Genomic DNA, 21,131 nt, shown 5'->3' on the forward strand with positions numbered 1-21,131 from the left:
CAGTCTGGGGCTTTTTTGTGTTTGTTTTTAATTATTACTTTCAAATTTTAAAATTAAAGAACTGTTGCGCATGATTTGAAAAAATCAAATAGTCCAGAAAAGACAGTGAAAAGCAATAGCCCTGTGCTGTACCCTCTCCTCTTATCTCTCCTCCCGGTCTGCACGGCACAACCCCAGAGCGGTCACTTTTAATGCATTCTGCCCTTATGGTGGCTCCCCAAATGTCTATACGACCAGTTCTGTGCTAGCTGACCGCCAGCTTTGTGAGAAACAGAAAGACATCCCATCCTCCAGATACTATACGGACATCCACCAGAAAATTCTCTTCATAACTAAACAAATCTACAGTGACAGTGCAGTGAATGGAGCCCTCTGGAGAGGGGCGCCACGCACGGTTGGCGCAGCTGAGTCCGGCAGCTCTGCCAGTCACTCTGTTTACGTATGGGTCAACATTAGATAGTTCCTGATAGACTTCTTCTTGTGGGGGGTGAGAACTTAATTCACACCTAATTTCCCTCACCCAGCTCCCAACATGGTTCTGTAACGGTTGGTTCTGATGAGCTCTCCGACTTCAAGGAGCACCCTTACCCCTCTTCTAGTTCCAAAAGTTACTGGTGCTTTTTCTTAGGAGATGAGGATATTTGTAGCCCTTCCTTCCTCCTCCCCTTCTTTCCAGTCTCTGTCAGCAGGGTCTGTCCTTTTCTTTCTTTTTTTTAGGATTACTAATAGACTTTGCTGTTTTTACTTTTGTTTTGAAATGATTTCAAACTTACAGAAATGTTGCAAGAATAGTACAATGAACTCTTCACTCAGATTTGCCAATTACTAAATATTTTGTCCTATTTGGTTTGTCATTTTCCACACACACACACACACACACACACACACACATACACACACATACACATGCACAGAGAGAAAATAGTCTAGATACATAAATTTCTTATGTTTGAGAGTAAATTGTAGACATGGCATCTCTTAACCCTGAAATACCACAATACTATTATCAAAATCAGGAAATTTAACATCTTTGGTACAATACTATAATCTACATACCTTCTTCAAATTTTGCCAGTTGTCCCAATAATGTCTGCTCCCTCCACCCCCTCCGCAGCTCGCTTCTCCCCACCCCCACCCCCCACCCCCCCCCCCCGCAGCTCACTCCTCCTCATTCTCATCCTTCCTCTCCTCCTCCTTCTTCTAAGAGCTATTGTTTTCTCTGGTCCAGGATCCAGCCCAGGATCACATGTTGCATTTAGTTATCATGTCTCTTATAGTCTGGAACAGCTCCTCAGCCTTTCTTTGTCTTTCATGACATTGATTTTATTCATTCATTCATTCATTTATTAAGTACGAGGCTTGTCCTTTTGTGGTGACAAAGACGAGAGCATTAAAGTTCTGTAACAATAGTTAAGGCTCTCATGGTATGTCTAGATGTTGAATCTAAAAACTCAGAACGGTAAAGATGGATGTCAAACAGTTAACTGCATAACCAAGGACTGCATTTTATAATCTCTGATCCAATAGCATTGCCTCTGTGCTGAAGAAGAATGTTGCTGGAGTGAAGTTTGGCTTTTTCTCACTTTACTTGCTACCAAGTGTGTTTACTGTAACCTAATGTCTTCCACTCTCAGGCTCATTCCACCTGTTCCATTACTTCCCCTCGTTTCCTGCGGGTTCCATGGTCCTGCATCTTCTTAAGTCCCATCTGGACACAGCTGGGATCATGCCCTCCTAGGTGGACACTCTGCTCTGCCAGATGCCATGTTTTCTCTTTTTTTGGTTCATTCCTTCTCTTTGCTGCAGCCCCTTCTTGAGTAACTCCTTCAAGGCACATGGGCGATGCATTTTCTGAATGTTGTGTGTTAAGATGTCTTTATTCAGCCTTCACACTTGGCTAATAGTTTGGCTGGTTATAAAATTCTGGGTTGAAAATAATTTTCCCTCAAAACTGAAGTTATTGCTCCACAGGCTTTGGCCTCTAGTGTTACAGATGGGAAGTCTGATGTCTGGCTGATTCTCTGGCAACTGATTATTGTTTTCATTTCACTTTCCCACCCCCACCCCCCACATGGAAGGTTCTAGAAACCTTCCCTTATCCTTGGTGTTCTGAAATATCACAATGATATATTTAGGATTTTTAAAAAATGAGTCCTGCTCAGCCCTCAGTGGGCCCTTTCGATCTAGAAACTTCAGCACTGAGAATATTCTCTTAATATTCCACCCCCACACACACACTTTTAGTCTCTTTACAACATTCTAATTAGTCAAGTTGCTGAACCTTCTGACTCAATCCTCCATGTCTCATATTTTCTCTTTTATAGTTTTAATACTTTCTTCCTGGCTTCTTGAGGAATAAATTCCATTAGACTAACACTCTTGGCTCTCTCCATCCCCTTACTCATTTCTCCCAGGGTAGGACAACTGACTTATCCAACTGGTGAGTTTAGAAGAAGGAGCAGGGCTTGTGCGCCTGGGTTCCTTCTCTTTGGGCATCTGCCAGCCTGTGGAGCAGATAAGTTATGATCAGCTCCTGCCCTTCAGCAAGGGGCTCCCTGCAGGGCCCTGGTGTGCAGCCTGGGATGGGGTAAGTCTGCCCAGCTCCCGGTGGAGTTGAAGCTTCAAAACTGCACCCTCCAGTGCAGCCTTCTTTTCAGTCCTGCAACAGATGCTGTTACTCCTTCTGTCTACCTCCCTTGTTCATTTTTTAGTTGGTTTCAAACTCAAGTGGGAAAGAGAGGTGATGTTTATGGTTCTCCATGTGTCCTTTGGGCTTTTTGTTTTACTTTCTGGGAGATTTCTTTGGCTTTCTCTTCCAAGTTCTCTCTTGTTCTCTAATTGTCACTTTTTCAAAGCATCCATTCTTGTTGTTCATGGATGTTAATATCTGCTTGGATCTTCCTGGCTTTTAAAAATTTTCTTCTCACCCCTGCCTGACTTACTGCTTTTTTGTTTGTTTGCTTTCTTTTATGCTTCTGAATTTAATCGAATATATGGTAATTCTTGGACAGTCTCTTCATATTTAAGAGTGAAGTCATAACAAAGTATTTAGGTGCTCTGGTTATATGGTGGGGCTTGTGGACCAGAGGTTTGCTTTCTAGTGAGTAGGTAGGACACTGGCTGTTCTGGAGGCTCTAACTGCAGAAAGCCTAGAAGGTTCGACACTAGACTTCCAGGAGTTCTGCTTGGGGGTGAAGGGGAGGGGATGGGGTTCTTTATGCCACCAATGGGTTTTTCAGTTAATCCCAATTTTCAGCCCTGTGCTTCTCTCCAGTGCTCATTTGTATCTGAAATTTTCTCCGGGTATCTTAGTTTCCACATTCCTCATCTGCTTTTGTTTTCCCCCGCGCCTCATCTGCTTTTATTCTTCTAGGCTGAGGCTTCTCCATCCTGCTTTATGTTACGATTTCTTCATTCCCTTTCCACTTTCCAGAAATTTGTTGAGTTCTCTCATTTCTTTGACTATTCTCTTTATTGTTGATTTAAGCCACTTTTATTCCATTACTATAATTTTAATGAGGTCTGAGGGAGGAAGGAAGAGGTGAAATTGTATATGTTCTGTCCACAGCCTTGAGTCCGATTGCACTTTGAAATGTTCTGGAAGGAGACAAGGATTGTGAGGGGAGGAAATGTTCTTATTTTATGAGACACACTTCTGCATTGCTCAGTTTGTTACTTTTGTTTGTGTGAGTATTGTTTTTATAACAGAAAGAACTCGAAGAAGAATCGATTACAGTGACTTGCTGTCTGTCTCCAGTGTGTGATGCTGAAAGCTTCTTCCAGAAACAGGCCTCAGCCCATGACACATTTAGGTCCCGTTTCCCACTTTGTCTCGAATCTTTTCTAAAGGGTCTCTGGTACCACTTCCTTCTTTGATTCTTGATGCAGACTGCTGTCAAGTTTTCATTTTCAACCTACTTCTTAGGCCCCTCTTTGTAAATTCTCACAGCCCTCCTGGCTTTTTATATCCCCCAGGCGCCCAGCGCAATTCCTCATCAGCCACTTCCCCTCACTATTTGCTTAATCCCACCAGTGTGTACTCTGTGGCATCTCATCACTAAACCTTTGCTCATTTGACATGACTACTTTTATTTTTTTATTTTTTAAATTATTTATTTTTGGCGGTGTTGGGTCTTTGTTGCTGCTCACAGGCTTTCTCTAGTTGTGGCGAGAGAGAGCTACTCTTCCTTGCAGTATATGTGGGCTTCTCATTGCAGTGGCTTCTCTTGCGGAGCACGGGCTCTAGAGTGTAGGCTCAGTAGTTGTGGCGCACGGGCTTAGTTGCTCCGCGGCATGTTGGATCTTCCCAGACCAGGGGTTGAACCCGGGTTCCCTGCATTGGCAGACGGATTCTTAACCACTGTGCCACCAGGGAAGTCCACTACTTTTAAAAAGATGAATAAATGTGACTGCTAAGGACAGGAGTACTCTTTTGGCATTTAGCCTCATAGAAACCATTTTTAGTTTAATATATAACTTTTCTCAATAAAAAATCTTCAGTAAGCTCATCGTTCTGTCAGTGCTAAAATCTTAGTAGATTTTTGATGGCCCTTAAATCTTTGATTTTGAGCACTTTAAGCCTTCAGTTCTGCAGAGGCTATTTTCTACTCTTAGAATTTAAGAAACTTATAAATATTAATATTCTATACCACAGAAACAAAAGTCTGACTGTTTTTAAAAAAGGGGGGGCATGGAAGAAGGAAATACATGCATTGTGCAAGCTAGAACAATTCTATTTTATATTTATCCCAACTAAAGCTCAGAGCATAATAACAGGGCATAGCATTCATTAGGATCTTACCATATGTTAAGCCATGCTGAGCACTGGATTTAAGCACTTTTATTTAATCCACACAAGCATATAAGGCATGTACTATTTTCATCCCCGGTTTACAGATGAGGATACTGAGATACCTAGATCCTGAGGACGTTGCCCTAAGTCTCACAGGCAATGTAGCTGAGGCAGGATGTACCCCAAGCCTGTCTGACACCAGGTTGACACCTTAAATCACTCTGCCAGCCTTTCTCATGAACTCCTGGGGGGTTCATGGTCTCTGGTTTCAGTGGATGGGTCCTACAAAAGTTTTTATATTTAGTGTTTGCACATCAAATTAGTCCACAAAGAATTATTTTGACAGTTTTAATAAGACAAACTTCTCCCAAGGAGAGTGAAATTTTAGTCTCTTAACTCAGGCTTTTTGGAGACGGAGCCCAAGCAATGCCAGGGTGTCTTTATAAGACTTCTTTGCAGATCATGAGAATTTTTTTGGTAAGTACCTGCATTTTGCTAAGTTTATGACCCTGTGTCCTGCTATACTGATTCTCTCCCTATCAGAAAAAGGGCAATCCACCTTATACCATGTGAAATCTATGCAAACTTAACTACTGACCTTGCTTTAGAAATCCTGCTTAGAATTTATTTTAGGTCTTTAGATGCTATGTTTCAACTAAAGTATTTAGTTTAACTTGAGCATTTGAAAAAGTGTTAGTACTTCACTTTTTAGTTGGGTGTATGCCACAAAGCAACTACCATATTTCTGGTCCTATATCAGTTTTCCTGAGGGAAACACACATTAAAAACATATTATTTAATTTTCAGATGCTGGCTTAAAGCCAAGTACATTTATTAACAATTAAATCCCTTTGACAGGTCCACATCTCTAATAAGAGTTACTGAAAACCAGACCAACATATCTTTCAAACATACATGCTCTGGAACTAGGAAAATAAGGAATATTTATTAGCAAACTGTGCAGTTGATTTGCTTATGCAATCATTTATTAACTTAAATAAGACATTGTTATTTCTTGAGCACTGTTATTGTTTAAAAACAGTGACTGTGGGTGGGCTTAGCTAGGAAATATAAGGTGTGGAACTTATTTGTGGAATTCAAGAACATTACTGTTGACTAACCATATATATAATAATTTTTATTGACTAATGAGGCCAGTCTAAAAAAACATTTTCTATGAATAATAGAACTTTACCTGGAACTGTAACAATTTTGTTAACAGTTTTCTCTGCTTTGGGACTTTAATTCTGGTTAGTTTTTGATTCATACATGGTAAAAGATTGACAGTATCAAAAACATTCTATCTTTGGGTCCAACGAGAGAGGTGAGGCTGGCAGAACTGATCTAATTTTTCAGAATGCGTTTAATTTTATGAACAGAGAAAGCCAGTCAGAACATAAATTTGTACTAAGTGAAAGTTGTGCTTCGAAAAGATGCTCAACATTATTGAAAGGAAGATGAGGATATACAGGAGGTTAAAGCAGTCTGGCTCTGTAATTCAGTTCAGTTTTATCACTTTCTTTTCTGTTGATATTCCTTACTTTTCGAGAGTGATTTCTTTTTCATCACACCCAGTTCTCTTGGTTCAGACCCATTATGTATTATTTATCTTAAGTGGCATCATAGGATCTATTCTTGGAAGTCTTTATTAGGCCCAAGATTTACTTGCCTGTAAGGCTATGCTTACATCTTGTACAATATCCATTTGTGTTGACTTCGGAGGTATTTCCTGTAGTCAGAACTTGGAAGTATCTGCTTTGTGCTGGCGCCTCAGTGGGCCGAGCTCAGGGGCAGGCCCGGCGCTCCACAGCACTGACCTTGAGGGGTGCTGGATTGGGCAGAGCACAGAACTAGAAACTCTGGATCCTTTGCCCTCCTAACTTCTCACATATAAAATACAGGATGGGCTTCCCTGGTGGCGCAGTGGTTGAGAGTCCGCCTGCCGATGCAGGGGACACGGGTTCATGCCCCGGTCTGGGAAGATCCCACATCCCGCGGAGCGGCTGGGCCCGTGAGCCGTGGCCGCTGAGCCTGCGCGTCCGGAGCCCGTGCTCCGCAGCGGGAGAGGCCACAACAGTGAGAGGCCCGCGTACCGCACAAAAAAAAAAAAAAAAAAAAAATACAGGATATCTAAATATATATAAATGTAAAATACAGGAGGCTAAGTTAAGTTTGAATTTCAGCTAGGAAATAAATTCAACTTGTTTCCTAATTCCGGCCACCCTATTATATAGACTTTAGTCTCTTCATATGGAAAATATGGATAGTAATGATACCTACCTCCTAGGCTTGCTTAAAACCTGGTGCTTATGTGTATATATTTTATTTTCTGTAGCAATCCTTGTTAGGTAACTTGGCCAAGGTCATGCTCAAGTATTAGAACCAGTGTCCAGAGCCCGAGCCTCCATGTTGCCTCAGTCAACATGATGTCAATAGCTAAGAACCCCTAATGAGCCAATAACAATGTAAACACTATGTTAAAAATATAAATAGCAACACAGTTGCCATATGCTAATTTTTTATTACTATCCATCAGGAAGCTTACTGTCTGTATCAGTCCTTATATGTATAGGTAAGGCTGAAAATAAAATTCAGGGAGGTAGAAATTTCTCATAAGTTTCCTAGTGAGTCTATTTTTTAAAGTCATTCATTCAACCCTATTACAGAAGATTTGAACTTTGAAATCTGTCATTCTTTTAAAGTGGACTCTAGAGAAATTAACAGTACATAAAACTGGAACTTAAGTATTTAACATCTCCTGCATTGTTCAATACCTTCCCATTGCTTCACAGCAGCACCCAAATATCTCAGCATGGCATTTGAGGCTCTCCAGATCTGGCCAAGACTCAAATTTGCAGCCTCAGCTCCTATTAATTCTCAGTCATGAGCTCTACTCTAGTACCCTTGTCATTCTTCAATTTTGATGTTCTTTCTACTCTCATATCTTTCTTTGTCTGGAGTCCCTTCATCCTGGAAAGCATTTTCCCTATCTCAGCCATAGGAAACCTTTATCTCCAGCTTCAACACCCAGCTCTTTTATGACACAACCTTTCTCTCCTCAACTAACTGGCAATGGGTGAAAGCAATGGGTTTGAGCCCCCAAGCCCAGCACTTCACGACTGTATGACCCTATGCGTTAGTCACTTGATCCCTCTGAGGCCCAGTTTCGTCATCTGAAAAACAGAAATACTAATACTGTTTTTTATTCCAATAGGGGTTTTTTAGAAGATCAAATTACAAAGGATTTTGATGGTCTTTTGTACATTAGCTAATGCCGTATGCCTATTTTTTCTTAGTATGTTAGACTGTACCGAAGATGAGTCTATGGGTATGTGGAGAGATCAGATTGAATCCTATGTACTAGTTCAAACTGGATTTGTGCCTGATTCTGTACCCTGAGTTACAGATAACCTTCACGTCACTAAAGGGGGAAGGGGGGACTAGCTTTTACTGAGCACCTACTACTTGCCAGGTTCTGTGCTATTCACTTTACCCTTGTCTTTCCATAGCACTACGTAACCCCCTTTACATCTGAAAGAGCCTGAATTCAGTGATCTAAACCACTGGTATTGCAGGGTTGAAACGAAGGTAGGTCTCGCTTCACATCCCTTGTTCCATCTTCACTATGGTAAGAAATACTTTTGGGAAAAGTATTTTTATGGAATTCCTCTTATTCTTATTATGGAAATGTCTTGATTGAAGGGCAGTATTTGATTGGGTACATGGAATATTTTGAGATAGATTCTTTTAGGAAAGGTAAAAGAAGTTGTGATCATTTCATGTAGAAAGAGTGGACTAATTTAAAGCTGTTTTCAAGATCCTGAAAGGAAGCAAATGGTGACTATCAACCAAGTAACTTTCACCTGAAATTTACCTTAACCTATCTGAAAATATAATTTAGAAGTTTTCATAACATGGCTTCTTTAGATCTAAAAAGAACTGCTAAGAGAAGCTATGGACTGTCTTTTTCAATAAAATGTTTGTTTTGAACAAGGTAGATTTATCTTTTCGAGACTTATTAACAGTCCTATCTGGAGGCAGAAAACTAGACTTAAGATGAGTTCCAAGAAAACATGAAGGAAAGAAGCGTCATTACAAATTCTGTTGAAGCTGTGATTAAAATAAAGTGATATAACAGCATAGAAGATCTAAAATGATATTACAGTACAGAGACACATGAGGGTGCTCTAACCAGCTGCTATAATAAAAGAATTAAACTGCTCAAATATTAGGGGAAAGTTAAGGCCTGTTGTGAATGGCAGTGTTGAATTCTGATGTGTAGTGTTGGCTAAGCAGAACAATCTTGGAATAGATGGCTTTTCTTTTCAAATGTATTGGTCCTGCCCCTTGCTCCCCACCCCACCCCATCCCCCCATTTTAAAAAGTAGAAGATGTTCGTAGTGGACAATTTGGGAAATACTGAAAAGCACAAAGAAGAAAAATAAAATGAACTGATGTGGCTCTCGGCCTTGGAGGCTGGGGTTTTCTAGAGCTAGGCCAGTCGGAGGCGTAGCTCGGAAGGGCTGCCTTCAGACTCAAGCCCAGCCTGTTCTCATTTTGATTCCACAGACCTTCTGCTGGTACGAAGGGGGAGTAGAGACTGGGGGTCTAATGACCGCAAGAAGAGAATTAGAGACGCATGTTTATCTCAATACATTTACTCTCATTAAAGTTCATATTCACTGACATCATGCATCTCCTTGAAAAAGTCTGCCCACCCACCATTAATTAAAGCCACATTTTAAAAAGTCAGTGTGTGCACTTTTATTCCAATCAAAAGTAGCCTCCTAAGTTTTGCAGAGTAGGCAGGAGAATATCTGAGGCCTGACAGCTGTTCACCTCTACACAGTGAGGAATCATGTAATTTACGTTAAAAATCATGTTTATTCAGAGCCTACAATATAATAGCTAAGATCTATTGTCTTGAAGAGTAGAAACATTCAATATCTAATGATCTATTAAGCAAAATTAACATTTATTTTGATGAGTCAACGTTATTTTGGATGCAGTGTATGACCATATGCTCTTATCCGTACAAAGAGTCTGGGAGATCCAACTATATACTGTGCTTGAATAATTAAGCAGCATTCTCCTATCAAAGACACCACACTTTATAACCTATACATATGGTATCAATGTCAAAACAAAGGTCAATGTAAATTTTTCCTTATCTAAACCATTGCACAAACAGTAATTACCACAGTTGTAGGATTGCACAACCGTAGTCTATATTCTTGGCAGTAGTCACTATAAGTTCATAAATTTGTGAAAATTAGGAATGTTGATTTTCCAAGTTCAAGAAAGGTACTATTTGTAAACTGCTCAGGTCACACTCATCTTATTCCATGTGCTAAGCAAGACTTCTTTCCTTCCAAATTCCTTTAAATGAGATCTGTTCCCTCTGTGAGCCTAGTAAAAGGGTTTTCATCCAAACAGATCTGCATTCTTTTCTATTCTTTTTTCCTATTAAAGCCCCCCTGGGGACTTTTCAATTTTATGCTGATCTTTCTTTATATATTAATGTCAAGCACATATTTATTTTGTGTTGATAAAAGACAAATTATAGTTATCTCTTCTCATTGGCAGTTAGATTATTTTAGAATGGTTCTGACTGAATGTTTGATTAGCCAACCAGTTTATGCTTCTTACACAAAGGCCTAATGTGCAGCAGATTCTCTAGTTATTCTGGTTCAAGATTCTCTATTCTCTATTCTCTCTCTATTCAGATTCTCTAGTTATTCCGGTCAAGCCACCATGCCCAAAGACATGGCTCATCAGTGGATCTGAACACTGGCATTGAAATGGTTTAATCCTAGGCCAAACCACCCCGGGGCTGGGAGTTGAAACCTGAATTCTAGTCCTGGCTTTTCTTCTGATTCTCCATGTGACCTTGAGCACAGGAGGGTCTATTTTCCTCATCTAACAAATGGGAGTTAGGGAATGAATATTGACTAGGTACCCACAGCCCAAGAGCTCAGTCAGGACTAGAGGTTAAGGGGCCAGTGTGCCTCTTTGGGGCACGTCTTCCCCTAGTCCACTTACTCATCCAGTACCAGAAACCCCTTAAAAGCCCAAGGTGGGGCTTTTAAGAGTGAAAGCAGCTTCTGGTTCTAAAAAGAGCTTCCCTGAATCTAGAAGAAGCCAACAGGCCATGCCTGGTGAGTTGCTTTCATGATAAGTTTGAGAGAAGATGTTCTGAGACTTGATACCCCTTAGATACAAGCATTCAGTGTCCTACTGGTATGTGGGATGCAGCCCTATCCTCAACCACAGATGCTATCTTCTGACTAGATGACACAGTATCCAGAGAGACCATAGGCACCTGACTGTACCCAATGCCAAAAGCAGTGGGTGGACTCCTTGAGCCTAGCTGTGGGAGGGAAGGTAGAGGGCAGGTGGGGATATTTCAACCCAGCTGGTGGTATTCTTTAGAACAAACAGCTCTGGGCTGGGGGACAGTGGGAAGTTGTGATGATAGCATTTTAGCACTCTAGGAAGGCTTAAGATAAGCTTGCCTTAAGTGATTTATAAGGCCATGCAGTCTACAAAACGAGCACTGTTGCAGTCCATACCTTCCTGCCGGCTCTGTTGTTGTGAAGATTCATCAGGGCTCTGGCATCCTTTCCTTTCCTTTCCTTGGCGTCCACAAAGGCTCGGGCAAACTTGATCCCATAGTCAATGTTATCACTGCAGCCACCCCAGTCGAAAGTGCCCTTGCTGTCCTTGGCGGTTCCCTTCTTCTTTGGGTCACAGGAACAGGATTTTAATTCTCCTTGGCTACAGGCCCTGGTGATGGCAAATACAACTCCAGCTGAGGAGATGGCGTAAACAAAGGCAGATTCCCGGCTACCTGTAACAAAAATGCTTTTCTTAAAAGTAGTCTGGCATTGTTCGTTCTGAGTAACTTTTACACGATGGCTGTTTAATACTTGTTCTGCCTCTGACATACTTTGCCACTAGACAAAGTATCCTCGAAGAATTCTTTCCTAGAGCCAAGGCTGGCTCTTGAATATGCATTGTCGCGCTTAATACAAGCTTCTATCAATTTGGATAACTGTAGGACAACTATCCTTAAAGTAAATAGAGTATAAATGAAAATGCAGCAAAAGCCTGCCCTGCCCAGTTCCTGGCTTCATATTAGTCTCATACACGTTCTTGCTTTAACCTAGAATCCCACATGTCCCAGAAGAGAGGAGCAGGACATCTCTAGACCTCGGTTTCCTCCTCTGCAGCATACAGTCTGAATTCTACAATTCTATCATTCCGTAACATTTCTGGGTATTCGTGCTACTACAGCTCTCACTGGAAAAACCTTCCAGACCTCCAGGCATTATTGAGGACACTTGTATGTGTGTAAATGATTGCTACTGAGATGCTGAATTCGAAGTAATCTAGGGGTTGAGGTGGGAAGACAGTTCACAGCAGTAACCAGCACCTCTGGTTAACCCTGGAGAGCTTCGGCTTGGCATCAGCTTTCACAAGTAACGGCGGGATTATTGAAGGCACTATGCAATATCCTTGAGTTACATACGACGTCTAACTATTAAGGTGAATTTACTTTCTTCTGGAACACCTGCACTAATCACTGGTATTGGGGAAAAGACAGCGAAAAGCTTTTCTTTGGTTTTTTTCTGGAAGGAAACAAATTTACCGCCTATAATTAGACCTGGGCAAGAACCCTTTGGGGTCCTTTCTTAGAATTGTTCTTTATTAGAGCACAGGCTACGTTCACTTCCAGGCTGAAGGGTACATATTTCAGTGCGATAACAACATTAAATTATTTTAATAATCTGTAGTAACTCATAACACGGTGTTGTGGTATAGTGACAGATATAAGGCTCTTAAGGGTCTGTGTGCACCTCATTTTTCAAGTGGAGCTGTATTTCACTGTTATTAGCATGGCTTTTTACTAATGGTTGCTGCAGCAAATATATTCACCATCAAAATAGAAGCCGAACAAGCTAATGCCAGTGCAAGGCAGCAAATGGAGAGCCATTTGGTGATTCACTATGTCAAGACGAGTGTGACTTTTTGAACCACACAGCTGGGAGAACAAACCACCTTTTCGCGTCAAAGCCCTGCTTGTTTCCGTTTGTCATTCAGTGCTAAAATTTATTATACATCCCTTGCAATATCTGCTCTGCTAGTCTCATTATTAAAAATCAGGAAAATGTATCTATACCATATTAAATGGCACTTGCCTCAGCCTTCGAAAAATATCTTCCCCGAAACCTCTAACCATCCAAAAAAAAAAGAATCAATCATGCCTTGAAGTTAGGTAAAATCAGTTATATGAATATTTGCCAGAGGTAGCAGGTAGTGCTCTCCAGAGAGAAATGTGACGGTTGTGGGAGCTGTTTTAGAATTCCAGATTATGTTATAAGGATCACAGATGATTTTCTAAGAGGAATTGATACGTTTTGTAAAAGATGGTGACTAATAGATGCAAATGTGGCTTAATCTCTGCTAGTGGCTTTCAGATAAATAAAATTTTTAGTTTACCCATTTTACCATGTAGGAAAATACCTTGTCCACAGTCATCCCATTGATCTGCTAAAGCCTGGTTTTGGATTTGGAGTTCGGTCCCCACATTTAGAGATATCGTATGGGGGGAAATTCCTGAATGTGTAATAGATTTTGCACTAGTCTTATTTCTTAAGGAGAAAGAAGAGAAACTTTATGAGGTGATCTTTTAGGGGAAAGCTATGGAAGATGCAGATGATAGAATGTCAGTGACCAGACAGTATTTTGAAGGTTAGTAGAGGAATAAATTGTCTAGGCACAGAATGCATCCCGGCCTAACTTGCAAACAACTACATTGACTTGTTGGCTGAAAGAAAAAAAAAAAAATCACTTAAAAATCTGCTACATTTCAGAAATAATTTCCAAAGCAAAGCCATCACCTTTCTAAATATTTGTCATTTATTATTCAAACGCATTACTAAATAGCTAGATATTTATTTATTTATTTAAATAAAAAATTAGCACATGGAATATCTTTTCATTTTACCTCCAGATGTTTTGGTATATCATGTAGATATGGCCTTAAGATGTTTTCAGTTAAGTGTCTTAGATGAATCACTAAAATGCTATGTGCAAAATAGTAGCACATTTCAAGAGTTGGCTTTGGAACAAAACAAATTTTGATCTCGGGCCTCTTCTTAGAAAAACTGATTCTTTTTAAAGCCATTGCAATATGAAACAAAATCCAAATCTAAATGGTGATATTTAGACTTCCTGATGTGTTACTATTGAAGTTTCTCTAATTTTTGGTTTGAGATAAGTCAAGCAATGTTTACTAAGTGTATAGGGTGGGACAGGCAGCTGGGAAGGCAGAACACTAGAAGCTAGGCTTTCTGGAAGGTTACGGGTTGTTCAACTCTTTTTTTTTTAAATGCTTGCCTTTTTTTTTTTAACAAGGATGAAATCTAATCACCTTTTTGTTTAGGCTTATTCTAGAATTCTGAAAGTATATGCAAATTCTTGCAGGATTATTTTTGAGTTTACTAGTTGTGTCTTTACATTTCTCTGCCCGTGTCTGGTGATAGTCGTTTGAATGAGCAAATTACGAAAGTTCCTAAAAATCGGTCTGCCTTACTCTTGGTCTCTGAAGCAAAAGAGGCAGATGTTCTCCATTTCTCTATGACCACAGGATATGTTAGTAACTTTTATGTTCTTCTTATATGTGGTACTGCCCTTTGGCTTTCCTATTTATCTATGAGGACATTTAGGTTTCCGAAGGAGGAGTTCTTTACAACTCTAAGATGTGAATTTCCCTCCAAGCAATTAATTGTAAAACTCTTTGGATAGCTTCATTGGAATTTCGTGATTATTTCCAGGATAAGCTACCTTAGGCCAAATTCAGCCTTCCCATAACCAACACAAAATCATCACTGACAGTCACAGGAGTTTACGTAAATGTCCAGGAAGAAATCTGGCCTTCTGTGAAGATTGGAAAGAAACTGTGTAGCATGAGTGTTTTAAGTTTTGAGTACTTTGGCAAAGCGTTCAGCTTCATCTGAAAGAAATCTGAAGGGAGTACAGTTATAATCTCTAATTTACCTGAAGGCTTAGCCTAAGTCAAACTTGTTCTGCTTTCTCTATTTATAACCTTTTCCCTCTCAGCCATTCTACAGCTCTGAAGAAACAAACATTGCCAAGATTAAGTTGAATGAACCTCCAGCTTTGGCATATACACTCTCTAGAATCAGTGTCAAACTTGCTTCCTTTGACTTGTTATGGAAAGGTTTTTTTTTTTTTCAGTATGGAGACATCTTAATGGATTTTCATAGACAGACTCTATAGGTGATCATTTTATAAATGAGAAGTACACTTAATTTGTAATCATTGGAAAATGGTTGAGACCTTTGTAAAGGAAAAATCCTGATACATCTTTAACACCAAGAGCCTGTACCTAATATATGCAAAGATTTATTGTGCCAGATACTTGCAAACTCTCTTTGATAAGGTCCAGCACTTTAATTGATTCACTGGTGAGTTAATCTAGGTGAAGTCTTAAAATTCCATGTAGCTGAAATTTATTATTATCCTTTCAAAAATGTTGTGATGTCATATCAAAACTCCAAAAGGAATGCGGAAGAATATTCTTAAACCAGAGAATAAAATTGCAGAATATCACAGTAAATTAACTTTAGGGGTACACTGAGAGTGAGAGTACTACGCCCTTGGGGGATTTTAGAGACATTCAGTTATGCATTTGGCCTCATAAAACCCTAGGGCTGTGATGATTACCTGATAGAAACACGCTCCGTTAAGCATTACCAAGTGCACAGCCCGAATGATTTTCTTAGGATTGGGAGGGGGAGGTGGGCAAAAACAAGTGGAAAGTTTCCTGTTTCTGGGGTTCGCACATAAACTGTTGTGTTTTCAGTAAGATTTCCCAGTAGCAAATGGGATGTGCTACTTCTTGGAGAATGCTGCTAAGACCAGGTTAAGGGATGGGGATGTTTTGAAAATAAGATCTGATTTTCAGTTAATTTTCTCTGATTGTGTACAAGTTAGTAAGCTACTTTCCACATTCAGAACTTTTAAGAAGTTTATTATGTAGTTAGATAATGTTCAATGTGCTTTCTAAAAAAGAGAAAGGAAGAAACCACAGGCGTACCCCATTTTATTGCACTTTATTGCGCTTCACAGATATTGTTTTTTACAAACTGAAGCTTTGTGGCAACCTGCATTGTCAAATGCTGGTTACCATTTTTTAGCAATAAAGTATTTTAAAATTAAGGTATGTACATTGTTTTTTCAACAGTTAATAGACTACAGCGTAGTATAAACATAACTTTTATATGCATTGGGAAACCCAAAAAATTCGTGTGACTTGCTTTATTGTGGTGATCTGGAACCAAACCTGCAATATATCCAAGGTCTACCTCTGTGTATTCATGGTTCCCACCCCTACCCTCCATAAATATCCTTCTGCTTAAAATGTACCTGGAGAATAGGCACTCACTACAAGTTCATCCATCCATTCATTCAACCATTCAATGAATGAGTGATGCCTACAACACACAAGGTACCAAGTAAGGTGCAGGGAAAGCAGATGAGTTCCTGCCTTACAGAATTTACAGTTTACTGAAAAAAATGCTTAATTTAGAAACAGAGTGACCCGAAGCCGAGTAGCCGAATGGGAGGTCAGAGGTGTTGAGCAGAGATTTGTCTCTGCTTCTTAATAACACTGACTTGTTATTGTAATAATGACCATCTATGGCCAATAAAAGATTTGGGCATTCTATCCCAATCTTCTGCTCATTTCCTTCTGGAAGTTTCAAGTCCCAGAAAGAAGAGTTAAAAAGTCAAAAGCGCTCTGTGGCTGCTGCGTCCTTTCTTCTAGAGACAAAATCTGAACCTGGAGGGACAGGCAGGGTTGTGACTTGACGTGGATGGACAGAGCCAAGAATAAAAAAGACACCAGCCTGGGGCACTACATCCTCCTCCCAAACTTGAGACAGACAAGTTTCTTGATTTCTCGAGTCCTTGTCTCGACGGGACTAATGGCACCCAACAGAACAAGCTTCTGACTGCATAGCATGCAAGACAAGATGAGCAGGGACTTTGAAGACCAAATAAGGGTGTGTGTATATGAGGGTAGAGCCCATGAGCTGCGTGAAGGCGGGAGACTTACTTCGAAGCAGGACCCTGCCGAAGAGGCTGTGATCCCTGTCCAGGGTGTTGCAGTTCCAGCGGTGCTGGCGGAACTGGTGCTGGCACTCTGCCGTCCACTCGGCCACGCCCAGGCCGATGGCACGCATCACGTCCGGGTGTCGGTGGCACAGCTGCCGCTGGCGGCTCACCAGGCCTGGCACATTGTCACACATCACCCTGGAGGAGCCACCTGTAGCTCTCATGTACCTGGGAAGGACCAACACGGGGGAGAGCACAGAACAGCGAGGCCTCACGTGGTGTTTCCCGGGAGAGGGAAGAGTTCAAAGCAGCATTTCAAATATGAATTCCTATCTTTTGGGGGATATTAGAAGGCAAAGGTTGTTTAACTTTAGTTCACTGGAGAAGCGGCACAGCAGGCATGGTGAGTGGTCTGGTAGAAGCCAGCCCAAAACGGAGTGCTGACTGTTTCTTGGATGTGAAGCCGAGGCCACCAGATGATGCTCTGGGCAGGGTGGGAGAGGCAAGGTCTGCAGTTGGGGAATGGGTTGAGGCGGGAAGGGGCAACATGTTTTTGGAAGACTTCTTCCAAGAAGACTCTGATCTCAGTACACAATGTGTCTGGACTTGGCTTTGGAGGAAGCCGACCTTTAGAAGCTCCTCACTGCCATTTATTTGATCTAATGTTTAAGTGTCTTAAACTGTCTGTATCTGTCTCATCAACACCTGCCGGTATCTGATGTTATCCTCTCTGCACAGGCATGCCTTTCTTTTCCTACTAAAGAATCTGTTAAATATTTCCATTTTCCAGCTCTTTTTGGCTTTTATAGAGAACCTTTGGGAAAAAATCTTTCTATTGTTATTAAGGACACTAAATGTTTGGAAGAATCAAACAGTGTTATAGCTCCATAAAGTACTTTTGAGAAGAAACTTTAACAAAAAATTACATCATCATCTCTACCCAGATGTTCTCTATTAGTTGTGAAATGTTTAGAAAGGTACCTTTTATATAACCCAAGCTGCCATAGGTGTCTTTTGAAGCGATCAAACAAGGAGAATGTCTTTTTCTTGTATTTTCATTATTTTATATGATCATAAAATCATTACAGCTGTGACTCCCCAAAAATATATTTAAGTGACAGCTGAGAGACAATGTGACAAAAAGCCTGGGCAATAAATAATGTTTATACACCCATGGAGACAGAAATAGTCATTTTATTGAAAAACGGTCACTCTGATAAATCAATCTTTGATCCTATGTCAGTAATGTCAAGGCTAAACGCCTTTCTGTTCAAAGTGGCTTAGGAAGGAATTGAACCCCTCTTCCCATCCATGCTTTCTTTGCTTTGCTCCTTTGAAGAGCTCGTGTCTTCCTAAAGTTCCCTGCTCCAGTCTCTCATTTGGCTGCGACTCCTTACTTTTGCCAGATTCTTTTAAAAAACAGCACATCATAACAGATAACAGGTCTTTCTGAATCAGTGTTTTAAGTATCAGTTCGGAAGTTTTTAGGTGCAAGAACGCTAAAGAGCTCTCAACTCTCTCTCTTCTCAAGATGAAGGAGATGGAGATGAGTTTCTGGGTGGGGAGAACCTCTCCCTTTGGAACTTTTAAGGATGCTAAGACCTGTTACGTTTCAACGTTCCTTCACTATGCAGAATAAATCGAAGATCCACGTATAAAGGACAGCAGCAAATTTACTCTTTGGGGTGACTGTGGTTTCGAACTGACATCTTAGAGCTCCCGGCCTCTGGAGCTTCGCATTAAGGCGGTAGTCTCTACCTGGAGGCAGCAAAATGTTCTTCCGCCCCACTGGGGTGAAGCACTAGGAATGTGGAAGGACGGGAAAGAAGGCAAAATCACACGCTTCGGGTTCTACCGCTCTTGCCCGCCTGAATTGCCCCGTCGGTTTTTATCTTGAGGGTTTTTTGGGGGGAGGGGAGCATGGGGGGATGATAGTAGTTTTGGAGCTAAGTTCACCCACCCACCCACCCACACACACGCGCGCGCGCGCGCACACCCGTCTGTGCTAGTAGAGCTAGAGACCCGGCTAGCGCTTGTCTCAAAGATCCCGATTTTGCTGTCGCTCAGCTGGATCCAAATACACCGAACATCCGAGCTCTCAGTTGAGGGGGAATGGGGGGGGCGCGGGGGGGTGTTGAAGTTGTCGAAGCTGGAATGGGCTTCCGAGGAGAATCCAAGGGGCAATAGGAGAGGGCAGCAGCTTGGGTTCGGGTCGGAAGCCGTGACTGCCGCGGCCGCGGGGAAGCGCCGCCGGGAAGCGTCTATGTGGCCCCTGCGGGCTCCACTCCCATCCCCAAAATACCCCAGCGCCCGTGCGCGTGCACTTACCACCATGAAGAGCTGACCTCAGGGCTGAGCCAGGTCAAGAGCAGAGGGAGCCAGAGCCAGATTCCACCGAGACAGGCGTTCATATTAACCCCCTTGCGTCCGCATCAGGTCAGACTCCGTGTGCGGGCGCCATGCGTGCCCGGAGCAGAAGCGCTCAGCGCCGGGAGCGCCTCGTCACGGCCGCCGGCGCCTTGCCGCGCCCCCGCCCCCCGCTCGCGTCTGCGGCGAGTGGCGAGACTCGCTGATAAAGTTTCAAGCGACCAGCGGGGCGAGCGATAAAGGCCAGCCGGGGTCGCCTCGCCCACAGCCAATTCCCCAGGCGCGGCGAGCGCGGGCTGCCGGAGAGCTCTGCGCGCCTCCCGCGCGCCCCGGTCCCTTCAGCTCCCCGCCCGCCCGCCCAGGCGCAGCCAAGGGAGGGGGCGCTGCGCCGGGTAGGATGGCGGGGGGGTGGGTCGCGCGGTTTTATATAAGGGTGGGTGAAATGATGGCAAGAGAGGTCTGTGGGTGAGGTGATGCGGGGAGGGAGAAGCACCTCTGCGTGGCCTCGAGCACCCGCGGAGGCAGGCACCTTTCGGGAAGCTCCGGGCCAAAGAGCATCAGTGGGTGCCCCGCCACAGGACCGAGCGCTCCGGATAGGCGAGGCTACCCTCCGGCAAACATAAGTCACCGAGCGGGCAATGTGGGGAAAGGAGGGAGAGGATAGGGATACAGCTGTGTACAGGAGGCAAGAATCCAGAGATGATTTTCAACTCATCCCTCCGCTTCTCTTCCTAATACCGAAAGGAGGAGCAAGCCCTCGTAAATCTGGAGCTAAGCAGGGCAAGGTTGGAGAGGGAGGGTTCAGGCCTCAGGGAAGTGAAGACCTGTGGCCTTGATTCCTCGGTGCTGGGCTTATATATAGAGCTCCAAGGGAGGGGAAACGGGAAGGTCCCTGACCCTCCGGACCTCACCCAGGCGTCCTCGGCCAAAACGTCTGGGGAAGATGCGGTGTTTACGCACACCCAGCTCCTCCACGGCGCTGTAGAGCGCAAAAGATCATGCAGCGAGGAACTGAGGCAGCAGGAGCCCGCCGAGGGTCTGCGCCCCAGCACCGGTCGCGCCTCTTGCCGCCCTGGCGCTCAGCTTTTGCTCCTTGCGGAGGTCAAGGGACTATCGGTCCTGATCTGGGCCCCCGCAGGGCCAAGAGAGACAGGCTTGAGCCCGCGGGTGGAGCATCTTGAGCAGCAACTGGCTTGTAGCCCCGCCGTTTATCACCGGAAAGGAAGGAAGACCAGGAACTCGCGGCGGCCGTGAACTGTTCCATTGCTCTTTTCCTGGGGCGGAGGAACCCGCCGCCCGCCCGCGGAGCGTGCCTTGGGGAATGGGGAATGTGTGTGCGTGTTGGGGGTGGGGTGGGCGCTGCATTGTTCGCAGGGCGTGAAGGGGTGGCCGTCCAGATAGGAAAGACCGGCTCTCCCCCCACCCCCTCCTAGAGCCGAGACTGGCCGGAGCATCAGCCCTCGCTAGGCGCGAGCGCGGTGAGAAGCTGGACGGGGCGAATCTCAGAAATGCCAAAAACCTGAAAAATGCTGTCATCGCCACCCCCTTCCCCCCCTTCCCCCGCTGGTCCCTGGCAGGTCCGGCCCCTCCCAGGCTGACCCAGATACATCCCCGTTTGGGTCCGGAAAGGGAGGGGAGGGAAACAAGTACCGCGCCACCCACGACTCGGGAAGAGCAGGGCTCCGCGCCAGGGCCGCTCCATATCGCTGGGCCGCGACCCAGGGGAAGTTCTGATCGGTCTGTGCCGGGAGGGAGGGAGGGGCAGGGGAGGTGGGGGTTGTATTTCTGCTCACAGTGCGTGCACAAGCTCGTGTGTGTGTGTGTGTGT

The 21,131-nt window shown here is 43.3% G+C and overlaps 2 protein-coding genes across 3 annotated transcripts in view; one reads left to right on the top strand and one right to left on the bottom strand.

Annotated features, from left to right (window-relative positions):
• WNT2 (Wnt family member 2) overlaps positions 1-20,809 on the bottom strand; it is a 47,713-nt gene extending 26,904 nt beyond the window's left edge. Inside the window, exons 1-3 of one of the 2 annotated variants that reach the window (XM_067746817.1) lie at positions 19,265-20,808; positions 16,938-17,164; positions 11,365-11,642 (exon numbers count right to left, since the gene is read on the bottom strand). In XM_067746817.1, coding sequence (XP_067602918.1) covers positions 11,365-11,642; positions 16,938-17,164; positions 19,265-19,347 — 588 coding nt within the window. In that variant the 5' untranslated portion in view covers positions 19,348-20,808. Of the gene's footprint in view, positions 1-11,364; positions 11,643-16,937; positions 17,165-19,264 lie in introns of both variants that reach the window. The other variant, XM_067746818.1, reaches the window with a different exon arrangement.
• Positions 2,431-21,131, top strand: part of CFTR (CF transmembrane conductance regulator) — a 367,232-nt gene continuing 348,531 nt past the window's right edge. The window contains exons 1-2 of the mRNA XM_067746815.1: positions 2,431-2,587; positions 8,302-8,380. The gene's annotated coding sequence lies outside the window, so the exon portion shown is untranslated. The remainder of the gene's footprint in view (positions 2,588-8,301; positions 8,381-21,131) is intronic.

The sequence above is a fragment of the Pseudorca crassidens genome, chromosome 8 (genome assembly GCF_039906515.1).
Source record: "Pseudorca crassidens isolate mPseCra1 chromosome 8, mPseCra1.hap1, whole genome shotgun sequence".
Lineage (NCBI taxonomy): Eukaryota > Metazoa > Chordata > Mammalia > Artiodactyla > Delphinidae > Pseudorca > Pseudorca crassidens.